The sequence below is a fragment of the Camelus ferus genome, chromosome 2 (assembly GCF_009834535.1).
Source record: "Camelus ferus isolate YT-003-E chromosome 2, BCGSAC_Cfer_1.0, whole genome shotgun sequence".
Taxonomy (NCBI): Eukaryota; Metazoa; Chordata; class Mammalia; order Artiodactyla; family Camelidae; genus Camelus; species Camelus ferus.
The window spans coordinates 103707-121940 of record NC_045697.1 but is presented as its reverse complement, the minus strand read 5'-3'; the positions used below and the strand labels follow the sequence as shown (position 1 = coordinate 121940).

The 18234-nt window shown below is 52.1% G+C and overlaps 1 protein-coding gene across 1 annotated transcript; it reads left to right on the top strand.

The window, feature by feature from the left end:
- The first annotated feature begins 8310 nt into the window (after nt 1-8310).
- On the top strand, nt 8311-10385 carry TMEM271 (transmembrane protein 271). Its single transcript, XM_032491188.1, has one exon. It carries the CDS (start codon nt 8423-8425, stop codon nt 9557-9559), a length of 1137 nt encoding a protein of 378 aa, XP_032347079.1. The 5' UTR covers nt 8311-8422; the 3' UTR covers nt 9560-10385.
- Nucleotides 10386-18234: the final 7849 nt, after the last annotated feature.

Sequence of the window (18234 nt, the reverse complement as noted above, 5' to 3'; positions counted from 1 at the left end):
TTTAGGAGGAAATAATACCAATTCTACAGACTCTTCTGAAAAGAGACAATAAGTGAGTACTTATCAACTCATTTGATGAATGCAGCATTATGCTGACACCAAGACAAGACAAAAACATTACAAAAGAAAACTGAAAATAATATTCCTCATGAATATGCACATAAAAATCCTCAACAAAACAATGGCAAGTCACATCCACCCCTGTATAAAAAGGACAGCATGTCATGACTGATGGGAAAGGCAGACTTGTGCATGCAGTCTTTTACCCCCCACTTGGCCACATAAAAATGCACTTTGGACCTAGAGCATTTCCTCACCAAGAGGTAAAGAGTCCTCACAGCCTGTGCTGGGCTTGTCATCTGTGTGGGCATATTTTTTCCTGTTTCAGACTCTACGTGTGTTCCTTTGTTCTGCCTATATCTGTTGCATGAGGGGAGGAGATGGGGTCCTTCTGCTGCAGCACAAGAGGGGTGCATGCAGGCTAATGGCCATGTATCAGCTGCTGTGAGGGACCCACTAGTCATGGGAGACCAACACTCACTAGTGAAGCTGTTCTCTTGCTCTGTTGCTTCTCTGTGTGAGTAAAGCTTGTTCCATCCAGTGCTTAACTGTACTGTGTTTTTCCTTGGTGACTCCAACACCAAGGTGTAGTAGACAGAAGTATTTGTACTTCTCCTCCAAAGAGGGATTTATCTCAGGAATGCAAGGTTGGTTTAATACTGAAACTCAATGAATGTAATTCACCATACTAACAGACTGAAAATGAAAAACCATACAATAATCTCAACAATTACAACAGCAACAACAACAATAGATTGACAAAACTCATCACCTGTTCAAGATAAAAACTTTCAGAAAACTAGACATAGATTTCAACTTGATGGATGTTTTCTCCAAAAAAGCTACAATTTACATCATACTTTAAGATGAAAAACCAAATGATTTCCCACCGAAATCAGGAACAAGGCAAGACTTTTTTTACTCTCACTACTTCTATTAACTACTATGCATGTGGGACTAGCCAATGGAATAAAGCAAGAAAATGAAATGAAAGGCATGCAGGTAGGAAAGGAAGCAGCAAAACTACTTCCACTTACCTGTGATATGACTGTCTTTATAGAAAATGTTAAAGAATCTACAAAAATAGATTGCTAGAACCAATAAGTAATTTAGCAAGGTTGCAGGATGAAAAGGCAGCTTAAAAGTCAAACGTATTTCTGGGGTTGGGGGTGGGTAGAGCTCAGTGGTAGAGTGTGTGCTTAGCATGCGCGAGGCCCTGGGTTTAGTTTCCCCAGTACCACCATATACATATATATGTGTGTATATATATATATATATATATATATAAAATCACCTCCCTTCCGAAAAAAGAATTAAAAAAGAAAAACAATTTTAAATCAAATGTACTTCCATACACTAGAAACAAACAATTGGACAATAAATTATTATTTAAAGTAATATTTACAAAAGGAATAAATATATGAAATTCTTAAAGGCAAGTCTAATAAAATGTGTGCAAGGCCTGTACACTAAAAACTATAAAATATTGAGAGAAATTAATAAAGAAAACATGCCCTAAATAAATGTAGAGTTAAATCATGTTCATGGATCAGAAGAGTCAACATTGCTAACATATCAGTTACGCCCAGGTTAATCTATAGCTTCAACATAATCCTAATCAAAATCTTGATAGACGTTTTTGGGTAGAAATTGCCAAACTGATTCTAAAATTTATATGGGAATGCCGAGGCTCTAGAATAGTAAAAACAATTCTGAAAAAGGACAACTTACATTACCAGTTATCAGGTTTTATTACAGAGCTACAACCATTAAGTCAGTGTAGTATTGGCAGAAGGGTGGACATACAGATCAACAGGATGGAAGCGGGAGTGTAGAAATAGTTACATGTTCTTACAGACATTGATTTTCAATAAAAGTGCGAAGGCAGTTTCTTGGGAAAGGTAAGTACTTTCAGCAAACGGTGCTGGAACAGGTGGACATCACCTGCAAAAACAAAAACCTCAACCATTACCAACACCAGACACAAAATCTAATTCAAAGTGGGCCACAGATACGTGCTTCAGAGCTAAAACTGTAAAACTGTTGAAAGAAATAGAAAAAATATTGTGACCTTGGTTTAGGCAAATATTTCTGATATAAAGCACAAAAACCGTGAAAGAAAAAGTAATAAATCAAGGTGGGGGTATGGCTGAGTGGTAGAGCACTTGCTTAGCACACACGTGGTCCTGGGTTCAATCCCCAGTGTCTTTGTTAAGGGAATAAAAAATTTTTTTGTAGGTAAGTAAATAAATAAATAAACCTAATTACCTCCCTCTCCAAAAAAAGAACAAAATAAACAAACAAAGAAAAATTTTTTTAAAGTAATAAATCAGACTCCATCAAAACTGAAAAGTTTTGCTTTTTAAAAGATACTGTTAAGACGATGAAAAGGCAAGTCAAAGGCTGGGAGAAAACATGTGCAAGGTGTTTGTCCGATACAGAACTTGCATGTAGAATACACACAACACTCTCACAGCTCCATTACACGAAGACAACCCAGTGTTTAAAACTTGGCAAATGATTTGGAAATCTGTTTTACTAAATAAGATATCTGAAAGGCCAATAACTACTAACTTCTCAGGTATTTCACCTAAGAATACATATGAAAGACTCAACATCATTAGTCATCAGGGTAATGCAAATTAAAACCACTGCACCCACCAGAATGGCAAGCACTACTAAGAAGACTGCTGACAATACCAAGGTCTGGTGGGGCACAGGGCTGAGCAGAGTGTAGAAGGGTGCGGTCACTCTGGAAGACAATTTGTCAATTTCTTACAAAGTTAAAATAAACTTATGACACAACCTAGCAATTCCACTCCTAAGAGAAACTGAAACACGTTCACAAAAGACTTGCACATAAATGTTCACTAGCAGCTTCACTCGTAAAAACTAATGTCCATCATTTTGTGACTGGATGAGTGAATTTTGGTGGAATTCTACTCAGCACTAAAAACAAATGAATAACAACAAAGTATGGTCAAGTGAAAGAAGCCAGACATGAAGGACTACATCTTTTATGATTCTAGGGATATAAAACTTTATACTAAAACTATAGTAACAGAAAGCAGACAAGAGCTTCTGCAGGGGACCTGGGAGGGTTGGGACCAGTTGTGTATCATGACTGTGGTGGTGACTCACACCACTGTGTACAGTTGTCCAAACTCATTGAATCGAACCCTCAAAATTAGTGATTATTGTTGCACATAAACTGTATCTCATAAAAAAAGAGTACAAAATGTTGGTATTACTCACAATCCAAAAACGCACAGGCCCAAGTGCAGCAGTGCACACGCAAGAGAAGGCTCTCAACAGCTTTACTGATAAAATCCCCAGCTAGAAGCGTCAAGTGTTGATCACCAGCAGCGTGGTAAACAAACAGTCACACCGCCGCTCAGCGCCGGCAACGACAGTGAATGGGCTACAGACCAACAGGAGCACGCTTCAGGCTCGCTGAAAGAAGCCACACATGTAAGAGTCACGCGCTGTGTATTCTACTTATATAAAATGCAAAGACCAGGCAAACCAAACTCAAATGTTTAGGGGTGCACGCTTAGGGGATAAACGTGTAAATAAACACAAGGAAGTGGTTTTCAACGAAGTCAGCAGCAGCTTTTGGGGGCGTGGCTCTTGCATCCTCAAGTCTGCAGTGTTCTGGGTCTCGATTAAGACACAGATGCTCGTTTATAAGTTAAGTTGTTACACGCAATTTTATGGATTCTGTGGATCTATTATATTTCACAAGACAAAAGCTTGTAAAGTAGTGATCAAAGTACATTCTCTGTCTCCAAGAGCTCACTAGCTTTGGTTTTGTGAGACTGAGCTCTTTAGATTAACCATCACCTGTGCGTAACTGGCACAGAGATGCACGCACGCATCTATAGACGAAGATAAATACTGATCATTCCTGGGGAAACGGGACTGAGAATTAATAATGAAAGAAAAATGTGAGCATTTATCCAGTTAAAAATATAAGGGATAGAAATACTGGAAAGTTAAATGATAAATTAGAAAAAATAATTAGAATCAGCCAAATTAATGGATGTCAACACTGTAGGAGATTGGATTTTAAATGCTAATAAATATGTCAACATTAAAATGAGGTTTAAAGGTAACAAGGAAAATATTCTTCACTTGATTCGTGATTACTGCTACAATCAGAAAAAACACGTTGGTTTAAAAACACATTCTCTTTGGTCTCTTTCTGGTTCCCTGTCTTCAGAATGTGACAGTGATGTGTCCTGCATGGAAGCACTACAAGCGCCTCTGCGAGGTTGCTTGGCATGTGGTAGCTCTGGGACTTTAAAAACTGCCCCTTCCCACCACCCCCACCACCATCCAGTCACTTTTCACAAGGGCCGTGCTTCTTTCCGGACTGGGCTCCCCGCCTGAACTCTGAGACCCCAAGTCGCTCTGTGGACTGCAGCTGTACCCGGAGCCCCTCGGCCGCTGAGTAAAGGCAGGAGGATGCTGCCAGGTGGCCTGTGAGACGGGGGTGGGCTTCACAGGTGAGCCTGGTAGGGGTTGGGACAGAGGATTCTGTCAAAAAGCAACAAAATTAGCTTTCAAAATGTGCATGGTTTGTTTCAATTTACACCCCTGATTATAGGTGCCAGAAACCAGCTTAGGTGCAGAGGGGCTCACTGTGAGAGTGGGGTAGTTACAGGGTCCCCGTGAGCTTTGCATGACAGAGTCCCCAGACTGTTGCCCCTCCCTCCTGCAGACACAGAGGGGAGACAGACACACACTCAGGAAGACAGCTGACTATCTGCTGAGTGTCAGGCAGTGGATGCAGAGGGGAGCAAACCATAGATCTAAGTACAATGATCATCGTGATGGTGGCAGGACCCCTCCACCTGCACCTGATCCCTCAACGTGCCTTCACCTCCCCAGCCCCAGTCTTCATGAGCTAGTGCTTCTAAAACTCACACTACAGCATCCTCTCTCCATCATCAGGATGAAGTCCCAACTTGCACAGCTCAAGACCCTTCGTGACAGGACATCTGCTGGTCACTCTCTGCCCATGGAGTCCCACACGCTCTCCTTGGGGCTCCCTCCCAGAGTGCACTCCCTTACCACAACAGGGAGATGGGTCCTCTCCTGCCTGCTAGTCTGGCCTGCGTCACCTGGCCCTGTTCTCCTTGTGAGCAAAACCAAACTGACATTAGATTCTGTCCTAGGACAGAGCAACCCCAGGTTGGCTGGTGTCCACCCATTCATTCATCCGCTCACTCATTCCTTCCATGTGGCTGGGGTGGAGCTGAGTCCTGATGGGGAGGAGTTGGAAGGTAAAGCTGGACATGAGTGGCCTGCACTGAGCTCCCAACCAGGTGGGGAAGACAGACATTTAAACACTGGGAGATCTGCCTGTTGTGGGGGACACTCTGTCAGGGGCTGAGAGGCAGGGAGGTGGGGGTTGTAGGAAGATGGGGGCAGGGGACAGGGAGCAGGAAGGTGTTGAGGGGCAGCGTTAATGGGGGGTTAAGGAGGTGGGGGTGCAGGGAGGTGGGGGCAGGAAGTCTGGAGTACAAGGAGGTCAGGGAGCAGGGAGGTGATGGGGTGCAAGGAGGTGGGGGCAGGGAGTTGGGGGCACAGAGAGGTGGGGTGCAGGGAGGTGGGCAGGTGAGTGGCTGCAGGTGGATGGGGCAGGGAGGTGGGTCACAGAGGTGGGGTTTGAGTCCTGTCTCCCAGGTCACACGATTATTGCTGGAAAGCCTCTGTGAGGACCACAGGTTCACGTGCACAGTTTTTGTTGCCAGGACTGAATAAGACAGCCCATGAAAGCACTCATGATAGCGTACACCGGACAGCAGGCACCCAGTAAAGTTAGGTACTGTTAGGTGAGGTGAAGCTAAGATCTAAGAAATGAGCAGGCCGAAGCTGGGTGGCAAAGGGAACATACAGCAGAAAAGGGAACAGCATACGCCGAGGCCCTGCGTCAGGAAGAGGCACAGCCCGGTTAATGAACAGGGTGGTGGTGGGGTGGGGCGGAAGTGTCTAGTGAGGGGCTGGGGGGGGGGGGGGCTCTGGAGGAGAGAAGAGGCCAGACTCCGGATCAATACTAAACCACTGACCTGTCCAGTACAGATCCTTTGATTAGTGAAGCGGCTTCAGAGCCCCTCCCAGCACGGCCCTGCCCCAGGTCTGCCCAGGCCGCCTCAGAGGCCAAGCGCAGGACCTGCCAACGTCAGCTCACTTCCTCCTGCAAAGCCTGATCAATCTGGCTGCGGAGGGCCTGGCTTTGGGAATGGAGGAGTTGCTGCATCCTCGCGGAGGTGGCTGCAAACCTCGTCTCCCTGGAAACCGAAATAATCACTGGAAGTCAGCTCATGGCAACTAAGCTCGCGCGTGGGTGCCACGAGTATTATACAAGCTGACTTACACACTGTCCTTTTAAAATCCATACACCATAAATGTGGAAGAAGGCTCACTATTCCGACTTTTCTGGCAAGTCGTCGTGCATGAGGAGAAGCACGGAACGAGGAGGTTCAGCTGATGTTCTAAAATCTGCACTCCCTGCTAAAAATACAGCAAACCTGCTCCTTGTCGCAGCGATTGCCGTTCAAGACAGTCCCACGCAAATGTCCAGAGAGCCGCATGAAGGGACTTCACATACATTCCCTGGGCAGATGGTTTCCGTGAAACGTGGGCGAGGGGCCCCTGCGCGCGGGCTGCCTGGCGAATGTGGGCGCAGCTTTCTCCAGACGCGAGGGACCTTTGGAGGCTCGTACCCCTGCTCACCGGGCACCACCGGACGCTGTGAGCTCTGGGGGTGTCTCCACAAGCCAGGACTGGCCAAGCGGGTGGCAGGAAAGGGGGCGTGTTCTCAAAGCACCCCTTCACCTTCCCATCCCCTCCTCCCCCAGCGCTTTCCCTAGCTGCTTCCGCGCCTGCCTCCCCAGGATCCAGCGCAAAGTTATTTAACGCTGCAATTAGCCGGCAGGGTGAGTCATCGGCTCCCCGGCCTCGTTCCTGCAGCGGCAGGGACGGTGTGCAAAGAACCACCGGCGCAGGCCCAGCCGCTCGGCCCGGTGGGACCTCAGAGGGCTTTCCAGAGGCATCCCTCCCAGGTCTCCTTTCAAGAGGACGATGGGGGCGCCCAGAGAGGCCAGGGAGAAAGCCATCTCCCACGCCCCACCCACCCTCACGCCTTCCTCTCGCCCACCAAGAGTACCTCGCAGTCCACCTAGATCGGAACGAGGGGATTCAACCCCCATAGCCCCCTCCCCCGCGTTGCTCGCTAGCCGTGAATCGCCTGATGAATTAACTCCCTCGCACCCGCGTCGGGGGGTACATTCCTGCATGATCCCCGACAAGGGCTCTTTAGACTAAAGCCCAACGAGACTCATCCAAGGTCCTGCCTGAGGTTTCACCTCCAGTTTGGCAGTACCTCTCCCACCTCCCCCCACCTCCCTCCCCGCTCACACGAGCCAAGCCGACCTCCCAGGCTGCACAGGAGGGTCCCAGCACCCGAGCTCCTCCTCCAAACCCTCCCCTCGACCCCGCATCCAGACTCCGGCCCTCATCCCCCGAGCACCCGGGCCCCCTCCTCCCCCGGGCTCCCCTGTTCCCTTCCCCCTACCCCCGCATTCAAACCTCCTCCCCACGCGGGCTTTCCCTTCCCCCTTCCTTCTTCCCCTCTCCCCCAGACTCGCCCCTTCCCCTTGTCCCGCGCTCAGGCTCTCCCCCATAGCTCCCTCAGCACCCGGGCTCCCTTCTTCTTCCACTTCCTGCACCCCAAGCTAACTTCTTCAAGCTTCCTGACCTCTGGCAGGCGGGTGGGCAAGGAGCGAGACCCCAGCCCTGTGACCTGGGGAGCGCGAACGCAGGGGAACAAGAGGTGGGAGGTCCTGGGGGTGGGGCCTGGGGGAGATCAGGGGAGAGAGCCCAGGGGTGGAGGGTGGCGCTCCCAGAGCTGCTGGGGGCGCTGACAGGGGGAGGAAGGCGGAGAGACACGGCGAGGGGGGACCTTTCCTCCGGGAGGCGGCAGAGGGGTGTCCTAGGGGCTGCGGGGGTTGGTGGGGCGGAGGAGGGCGGCGCCTGGGCCGGGCGCGTAGGGCCGCGGGCGGGGTGGGGGAAGCTGAGCGTCCTGGGAGGGGCGCCGCGGGCTGGGGAGGGGGCGCTCGCGCCCTGCGGTCCTCCGCGCCGCATCGGTTCCCTGCGCGGGGCTGCGGCGGCGGCGGCGGGAGGCGGAGGATGCAGGCTCCGGTGGCGGCGGCGGCGGCGCGGGCCCGGGAGAACGCGGGAGGATGAGGAGGAGGCCGGCGGTCCGGCCGCGCGGCGCCGGGAGGAGGCGCAGGCGGCGGGGGCGGCGGCGGGCGGCGGCGGGCGCGCGGGGTGCGGGCCGGCTCGGGCGCGGAGGATGAAGTGGAGCGTCCGCGGGGCCTGCGCCGCGCTCTCCTCCTGCCTCCTGCTCGCCTGCGCGCTCAGTGCCGCCGCCGTCGGCCTCAAGTGCTTCTCGCTGGGCTCGGAGCTGCGCGGGGAGCCGTTCCGGCTGGGGGCGGCCGCCGGCGCCTTCTACTCCGGGCTGCTGCTGGCCGCTGGCCTCTCGCTGCTTGGCGCCGCCCTGCTCTGCTGCGGGCCCCGGGACGCGCCTCTCGCGGGGCCGGGGCCGGGGCCGGGCCCGGGGCTCGGGGTTCCCGCGGCCCCAGCAGGGGCTCCAGAGGCCGCGCCGGGCGAGCCGGGTAGCGCACCCGGGCCTTCGGGGCCGGTGAACAGCCAGAACCTGCTCCTCCTCGGCGTTCTCGTCTTCATGCTCGGGGTCCTCAGCGCCTTCGCGGGCGCCGTGATCGACGGCGACACCGTGTCCCTAGTGGAACGCAAGTACTCCCACTACTGCCTGCCCCCCCGCGCGCCGGCCGCCGCCACCGGCCCGGCCTCGGGCACCCCGGCCGCCGTCCCCGGCCCGGCCCCCGGCGCGTCGCGCGTCCGCAGCACCCTGGACAGCGCCACGTCCGCCAAGTGCCGCCAGCTCAAGGACTACCAGCGTGGCCTGGTGCTTTCCACCGTCTTCAACTCGCTCGAGTGCCTCCTGGGCCTGCTCAGCCTCCTGCTGGTCAAGAACTACAAGTCTTCGCAGGCCCGGCGAGGCCGGCGCGGCCGGCGAAGGGGAGGCCGGGCCCTGGCGCGGCCCCGCGGCGGCCCGGGGGTTCGCACGCAGCCGCCGGCCTCCCGTGCGCGGCGGGGCCGGCGGGGCCGACGGGGGCGCCGACTGCAGCCGCGGCCGAGCGAGGCTTCCATTCTGTCCCCGGAGGAGTCGGACTTCGCCGCCCCAGGAGACTGCGCGGGTTTCGCAGCGCACCACGCGGTCTCCTATATCAACGTGGGCGTCTTCCACGCGTTTGACGAGGCGGGCGTGGAGGTGTGCTGCGGAGGGCACCCGTCTGTGGAGCTGCCAGGGTACGCGCCCTCGGACCCCGACCTCAACGCCTCCTACCCCTACTGCTGCCGGCCGCCCTGCGAGGCGGCGCGCCCCTGGGAGCCGAGCCGGGCCAGCTGAGCTCTCCGGGCCGATACGAACTGACCAAGCCCGCCTCCCTACCCGGCCCCCGCAGCGAGGGAGGACAGGGCCTCGCGGGGCGCAAAGCCAGGCCGCTCTGTGGCGTTGCATCTTCCGGGGCAGTCTGGCCCAGCGCCTCGGAGGGCTCCCCGCCACCAGACTGGTCCTCCAGTATTATCATTTCTGTGTCTGGGAGGTTTCTCTTCTTTTCTGTGTCTGTTCATATCCGGATTCCATTTTAAAGTTTACAATAAATGTTTTGGGGTTGGCTCGCCCCCACCGCACTTCTCTTTGGCAAGTCAGTTCCGGGCGCCCTCTGAGGCCCCGGGTGGGAGCTCACCCTGCGAGCGTGATTCTGCAGCGGGAGGAACCCTCGCTGAGAGGACAGAACGGCAAAGCAGCTGGTACTTCGGGAAGGAGGTGGAAGCGCAGCAACAGCACCACTTTGTACACGGATGTGCCTGCTCTTGTTGGTACTTTCTTACTGTAAAGCTCTCCATAAACGGTGAACATGTTTGGTAAATTTATTGCAATTTAAAATTGGTGAGTTCCTTTATTAAATTAATTGCTATGTTATTGGAAATATTCATCAAATTAGGGTTAGAGGATGTCTACACACAAATCAGTTTGGGGAGAATGGTTTAATTTGGTCAGACAAATGTTGAGTTTGAACAGCTGTATTCTGCTCGCTGGTTGACTAAATCCAACCTCTTTCTGAGGCTAACTTTCTGTGTGTATACCAGGTCCCAGACATTTCTTTTTTTGGAAACTGGCGGTGGGATTTTTACTGCAAAGCTGAGCTTATTTTGGTTAATACATATGAACAATCCAGTCCTATTTTGGAAAATCGCAGTCATACTTTTTTGGCAAAGATTATTTTCCTGTTGATTAATTCATTCATCTGGTAATTTTGAATATTATAGCATTTCCCTTGAAATATACCCCTTAAGTAGCCTTAATTGATGCGAAGGTCATACTTTAAAATCATTAGGATACACACGTGTTCATCTTTACACACACAATATGAAATGCGTTCCAAATGACGATGAAGCGGATTTCCATCCAGTCTTGTGGGCTGGCTGGGAGCCATGCAGGCTCTGACTCCTGGGAACAGGTGATCCAACTCTCATGTGTTGGAATTGTGGCACCAGGCAGGTATTCTGCTAATTCTGAACGTGCTCTAAGTAGAGCCCCACCTTGGCCCCCATGGTATGTGCCTCCAGCAGGAGTTGGAGACACACCCAGTGCTCTGGTAGAGTGAACACAACACAAAACACTTGAGGTGAGAAAAGCTAAAGAAATAACTGTGTAATATTTTCAGAGACTATTGGGGTCCACTTCTTATTGTGAAAAAGTAGCCAGATTTAGCATTGGAGGCATGATTTCCAGGAGCAGGCTCTAGGGTGAGACCTCAGCTCCCAGGTATCCTACCCAAAGCAGAGTTCCCCGGACCCAGGTGACCAAGGCCCCACTCAGCCGAGACCTGGCTGGGCCGCCCAGCTGTAGCAGAGGCTGCCAGAGAGGCGGCCCCCTTTCCAAGCAGAGAAGTGGAGACCTGTCACAATTCAGTGGAGGTGGAGGTGCAAACATGTTGCATGGATGTTGGACAATTCCTAAGAGAACTGGAAATTCTGATCACAGAGCCCATGAGCAATGGCTTCTCCTGTTATGCTGAAGCCATCAGAGGAAAAAGAATCATTCATGGCCAGTCTGTTGGGTTCTCATCAACAGCCCTCTTCAGATACTGGGACATTAGGGCTCCTCTCCTGCCCCCACAACCCCCAGCCCACTGGCTACCAACCGAAGCAGAAAACGTGGTAAGTGGCAGCAGAAGGACTTCTCCCCATCCACCTAGATTAAGTCAGCAAGGCATTGCCAGGCATCTCCTGCTTCCTGAGCAGGGCTCTTCCAGACTCCTGGAGCAGAGACCTCCCACGGCCGCTGCAAGGCTGACCTCCCAGAGCTACACAGAGGTGGTGGCCAGGCCTGCGTGTAGGCTGCCAGTGGGCTCCGGTAGAAGGTTGCTGGTCAGAAGCTGTGAGGACAGAGCAAATACTTGGGCAGCATAGACATAAGACCTCAGACCTTCCCACAGCCTTCCTGTTTTCTGAGGTGTTCCATCTTACACAGTTTGTATAGCTTAAAATGTTAGATATCTTAAGATTCTTTCAAATTTGCAAACAAAATCAGTGATCTCTCCAAAGCTGCAGACTTTCCTTGGGATGGAAGAGAAGGCAGGATGGGGTAAGATGGCAGGGAGCATCAGTGGGGCACAGACAGCTGCGTTTCCCCTATCATTTATACATGACCATGAAACTAGATGGGGCTTTCAAAATATGTGTTTCTAACTCCATGAATATTGTTAACCCCACTTTATAGAGGCTGATACAAAGATGTGGAATACCAGAGCTCTATTTTTTAAAGTTTACTAGAAGAAATAAAATATCAAATATCCCTAAACTCAGATTGTCTCAGAGATCAGTACTCAGGGAAACAAGTGGAGAATCTCAAAACCACTAAGCTTCCTTCTTATTGGGACGAAATTCCTTGTGGCCGAGTCAAGTTCCTTGAAGGGTGGCCAACTCACAAGCGCTTCTTATTCACATTTATTCTACTTTTTGGAAGTTTAAGTTAGTCATTAGAATTGATTCTGTATGCTTCTGGGAAAATAATGCTAGTTCTTGGAGCTTTCTTAAAATAGGTTTCATCCTACATCCCACAATAATAATAAAGTCTTGGCTTGGCGGAGGCCAGACCGAGAGTTTACGTCATGATGAGACACCGAAAGTCAACACACTGTAGCATTTCCACATGGCCTGCTGCTGAGTTTGTGCTAAACACAAAGCTTGTTTACCTCTCAGGGAATAATTTAGTGAACACAGTGCGGATGACGCAGGCTGGTGGGACAGCTCCTCGCCCAATCACACAGTCGCCAAACGAGCTGTGTTTTCTGAAGATTGATGTACGAACACTCCCAGGTCTCAGGTGCCTGGGTGTACAAGCCTTCCTTAGCCAGAGGGGCTGCTCTGCCCTTTCAACACAAATTTGAACACACAACTGAATTTTTGACTGATATTCAATTAAACAATCATTTAATTTAAAAAATCAGTCAGACGGTGTTTGTAGTAAAGATCGAACTGTTGGCGATCAACGTTTTTACTCCTGGCTGGTGTCATGACGCCGTGCAGATAGAAACCTCTAAGGTACGTGCATACACACATATGGCTGCACACACGTGCACACAGGTATGTGTGACACATGCACACACATGGCAGCACAGTGAGTGCATGTGCACATAGGAATGCACACAAACGCAAATGCACACGTGTGAACATGCAGGTGAGCTTTTACACTCCCCCACATACACGTATTTGCAAACACACACACACGTGCAGGGACACACATACACACACAGCCTCCTGGCGGAGTCTGAGGGCCAGGCCAGCATCCCCCATGCACCCCCGGCCACAGGCCAGTAGAGCATGCACGAGGGAGCAATCCCTGGAGGTAACTTGTTGCGGATGCTCAGCAGCACATAGGCCCGCAACCCTGTCCATCCAGGTGGGGTGGGGCAGGCTGGTGGGACAACTCCTTACCCAGAGGCCGGCCCCTCACAGCAAGCCACTTCAGAGCTGCTGGGGTCAGGGTGGCTGGGGGGGCCGGGCACACACTGCTGCGGCTTGGTTGGTGCTGACCTCTGGGCGGCCTCCGGGCCCAGCTCCCGCTCTGAGCCACGTTGTCCAGCAGTGCCCTCAAGGTTACCACTGCCCCAAGCACTGTTTTCTCACCAGGATATGGAAGAAAATTAATAAGTGAGAAACCCTAAGTAAATGAATCCTGGCATATAAGTAAGTATAAACTCTATAAACTTGTATACCTATTTTTATATGAAACAGAGGCAGCAGCCAGCCTATTGTCCATTGGTTTACTTTCTAGGTGATCCAATGTCTTTCCTTAATTTGCTGCTTTTCAGCCCAGTAATTGACAGAGAAAAAACCCACCAAAATGGAAAAAGAAAACTTAACTTGGGAAGATAGTGCACAAATATCATGACACCCCCAACCTGAATTCTAAGCACTTCTTAGGGTGACTGATGGGAGAAAACCTGGTGGTTCCGCAAAGCAATCTTGTGTTCTCTCTCCCTGGTCCCGTGATGTGTGGCCGTGGCCACCTGGGATACACCGAGGGCAGGAGGCCGGGCAGACCAGCAGTTCTGGCCACTCTGGTCCTCCCGCAGCACCTGGATGGCCTTGCTCGCTGTTGCCCAGGCCTGGGCTCGGCCTCGTGCCCCTGCTGTGGTGCCTATGCTGTTCCTGTCCCTGAAGCCTGGTCCATGCCTTCACCTCCACTCTTTATACACATGGGTCAGATCATGCTGTCCCACTCAGGAACTTTCAAGAGCTGCCCTTTTTCTGAATGAAAGTAGAACCTCGTGGACCTGGCCCTTCTCTGTGAGCCACAGGGGGCTGGGGGCAAATTGACAAGGGGCTCCCGTGTGGGGGCCCCGAGAATAAACAGGTGGGTGACTGAGGCTGGTGTGCTTCCTGGACACACTAGGTGGCGGGAAAGTGAATCTGCCTGTGTTGATGAGACCGGAGGAGGGGAAGGGCCACCAGGATATGGGCCTGGACCATCTCAGGGCCTGGACGTTTTAGGAGTGTGGACTCATTTCCTGTGACTGCTGTCACAAAGCACCAGAAATTGTATGGCTTAAAACAGCCAGTTTTTACTCTCTCACGGTCTGGAGGCCAGAAGCCCGAGGTCGGGGTGTGGGCGTGGGCGTGGGCGTGGGCGTGGGTGGTTCCTTCTGGAAGCTCCAAGGGAGACTCCCTACAGGCTTCTGGTGGCTGTGGACACCTGCTGGCTTTAAGTCCACTGTAGTCCAGAGTGATCTGCAAAGACCTGATTTCCAAATGAGGCCATGTCCTGAGAAAACAAGAATTTGGAGGGACAGTACTGAACAACACTGAACCCTGTACAGAACTCGTGGAGGTTCGCGGTCTGCTGACTCCTTCCCACCCAGGGAAGCAGCTGAGGACCCCTAGGGCCGGTATCCCTTCCCTGGCCAGGGCTGCGTGGGAGGCATAAAGACTTGGAGCCAGGTCATCTGTCAGATCAGTATTCTAACAAACCAGAAACATTAAAACTAATTACTGAAGGGAAAAAGTTTTCTGAAAATAAGTTGTAGTTGTCTTATTTGCAGACATTTTCAGAAAACAGGCCCAGTCGCTGTGAACAGGTCACTCTTCTCTTCCTGGCTGATTGGGCATGAGCGGTGTTGGTGCCAGGGCTCCGGGTTCAGCTGGGAGGCTTGACTCTGCAGGTGACCGGCCCCCAACTGCTCTGACCAGGATCTGCTCCTCCGTCAGGACCCCTCGGGCCTTCCCCAAAACCACAGCACGGAGACTGGGCCTCTGCCTCACTCATTTTAGCGGCTTTATTTCCACCTGTTCTTCCATGTCTCGGCCTCGGTTCCCCTCGTGTGTGCCCACCCCGGACCCTGTGCCCACCCCTGTGAACTGGCCCTGCTGGGACACTGAATTTGCTGGGAGCCCCTCGCATACCCATCTGCAGGACCGTCTGTTGGGCAGGCCCTTGGCGGCAGGGCCTCCTGCTCCGTCCAGCACGCCCACCGGGGGAGCTGCTTCTCCTTTGGGTGTAACTCAGGCTCTCTTTCCTAAAATGCTGGGCTTCACTTCTCCCACGCTGAAGCTCGCTGCCCCTGTGGAGCTGCCTGTGCCTGGGAGCTCTGCCCCGCCTGGCCTCCCTGCCTCTTGCTGTCCCCACCCCGTTCCCTGGGGGCTGCCAGAGGTCACGCCCTCTGCTGCCTACCCACCCAGACTTTCTAGAGCCTGCGCCCAGCTCCAGGGTCCCTTGCACACCACTGTCTCTTTGTTGGCTCAGGGGTCACCTGATCCATGGCTAATGTGTTGTGAGGGCTCATTGTGGGCCAGGCCCTGTGTGTCCAGCACTTTGGGTCACTGCCTCCATTAATCCTGGAAAACAGTCACTTTACAGGTGGGAGAAAGAACTGAAGTTTCGGGCCATGCCGTGGGCCTAGGTTGGGGCTGGTGTGGGGGGAGCAGGGCCTGAGCGCAGTCCTTCTTGGTGCCAGGGCCCCTTGCCTTGTTCTAGGCACAAGCAGGACCAAGGTTCTGTTCTAAGTGTCATTTGTGGGCCCAGGTGTGGAGTGGACAGTGGGACAACCTCCATCTCCCTCCAGACCTCTGTGCTTTCTGCCTACTGCCTGCTCACTGCCCCTTCAGGGTTGTCTGGACCCAAAAGTCAGCCTTTTCTCAAAACTCAACACCTCTGTCTTCTTGGTTGAGTGGCTCCATCCCTAGGCTGGTCCCCAAGCCCTTCAAGTCAGCATCTACTAATTCATTTCAGTTTTTGTTCAACAAATACCAACTGGGGCAGATGCCAGGGACCGAGGGTGCCCCACACCCTGCCACGTGCCCTAATTCAAGAGCTTGTGCTCACTCTTGGGAGGCTGTAGAGTAAAGAGATTTCTACATGCTTTTTATTGTACTAAGTGCAGAGATCTGGTTGTATTTATGTGTGAGGCACATCTCAACCTGGACAAGCCACACTTCAAAGACTCGACAGCTGCTTGTGGGGAGCTGCTGCTGACCAGTCTGACTTAGGCAGGTCGCTTCCCTGCACGTGGCCTCTATTTTGATCAGGAAAAGCAGTAACCATGATAAATTGCAACGTAATGTAAGACACGCACACCCACCCTCGAGATTCAGTTTGCACCGCCATAAAAAGTAACACAAAACCCTCGCGGTTTATGGTGTCATTCTCTGTTTTGGTCCCCATTTCTCTTCTTCCTTTAAACATACGAGGTTCCAGAAACTCCCCTCATGCTCTGGGTCACGCCCACCTCCACTTGGTTGCAGGTCACTCCTGGAGGTGTTTTTTGTGCTTCGACCACAGAAGCTTGTGTCCTGCATGTTGTACAGTATTGTTTTGTATCTTTGTAAACTTCACATAGTGGTGTCTACTGAGAAGGGTTCCTGGACCCAATTCAGCGAGTGTGGGTGGAGGCTTCTCCACACCACTGAGCAACTCTCAAGCCAGCTGGGTGTCCGAGAATCCAGCTCAACTCCCCACTACCAACCTGGCATAGACTCAGATTCTGTTGCAACTCCACCTCAGATACCACTGCAAGTCCAGTCACCTGTGCTTGACCGACTGGCTACAAATCAGAGGTTCCCACGGTCCCCTGGGGTCGTTCCACTAATTTGCTAGAACGGCTGACGGAACTCTGGAAAACCTGGTGTTGACTCACTAGATCACCAATTTATTATTCAAGGGCATTAACGGATACGGATCGACAACCAGATGAAGAGATACACAGGGTGAGGTCCCGAACAAGGAAGCCTCTGTCCTCATGGAGCTGGGGGCCAGCACGGTGGCACATAAAAACTCTCTGGTTCCCTGACATGGAAACTCTCCAAAAAGGACCAAACAGTGCTTTTTTTGAGGGGAAGGGGTGGGGACGGGCGGTTATGGAGGCTTCATTACACACTCACGATTGACTGAGTCGTTGGCCAGTAGTGACTGACTGAACCTCAGCGTCCCCCCTCCCCAGAAATAGGGGTGTGGGGTGGGGGCAATGGGACTGAAAGTTCCAAACCTCTGATCACATGGCTAGTTCTCCTGCAACCAGCCCCCACCCTGGGGGTGGGGTCCAAAAGTCAGCTCATTAGCATAAACCCAACAGTGATGGAGAGGGCTTGTTACAGGGAACAAGACAGCTATTTCACCTTTGTGGCCCGGAAAGGACTTTCAGAAACTGAAGACGAGAGACCAAACATTGTAACAAAATGAGCGCCCATCCCTCTTACCGGTAGGAAAATTCCAAGAGTTTTGGGAACTGTGAGTCAGGAACTGTGCATGAAGACAAAATATATCTGAGAGACACATTCTGGTCATACACATGTTTCGTAAGTTATAATATCGCTTGTACTGTGTCAGTCTCAGCACTGTGTCTCTGAGGTTTGTCGGTGGTGCTTCCTGGAACCCTGGTTCTCCCGTTCTAACCGGTGTGCTCAGGCAGCTGCCCTCCGCTCAGTTAGCGTTTCCCCACGGCCAGCCCTAGGTCATTTCCTTTTCCACCGTCATGTTGAGTCTTGAACAAAACCCCTACCTGTCTTGTTCCCAGGTAGGACTCTCTGGGCCCCAAGCCCAGGTATGATGTGGGGTGTGGCATTTCAGCTCTGCCAGGAGCTGCAGGAAGCGTCACCCTGAGGTTCCCCGATGGGGATCAGCACGACTTGCCACCCTGGCAAATTAGGGCCATCTTCCTCAGCTCCCTCAGAAACCACCTCACTTTTTCCTCCGGCTGCTGGCTGGGAAGCAGCATCTCAGGGCTGTCCAGTGAGGTGCCGACTGCTCAGCAACTTCAGCTTTCTTTCTCCCCAGCGTCAAAAACAGGTGCTGGTCTTTCCACCTGTTGACTTCTAGGAGTTCATGACACCTACCCTGGGTCTGCTTCTCCGGGAGTGTCTCATCACGGAGTGGAGTTGTCTTCCATCTGTTTGTCAAAAAGTAAATCGCACGTATTAATCCTTTCCTTTCTGGCTTGTGATACAGAAAACAAGGATTAAGCCGTCTGCCGAGGTGGTGCTGACAGGCAGTAGACCCTGAGGGGACTCAGGAGGAAACCT

What these genes read in the sequence shown, in the direction of transcription:
- TMEM271 (XM_032491188.1), top strand. Translation starts at nt 8,423, where the DNA reads ATGAAGTGGAGCGTCCGCGGGGCCTGCGCCGCGCTCTCCTCCTGCCTC.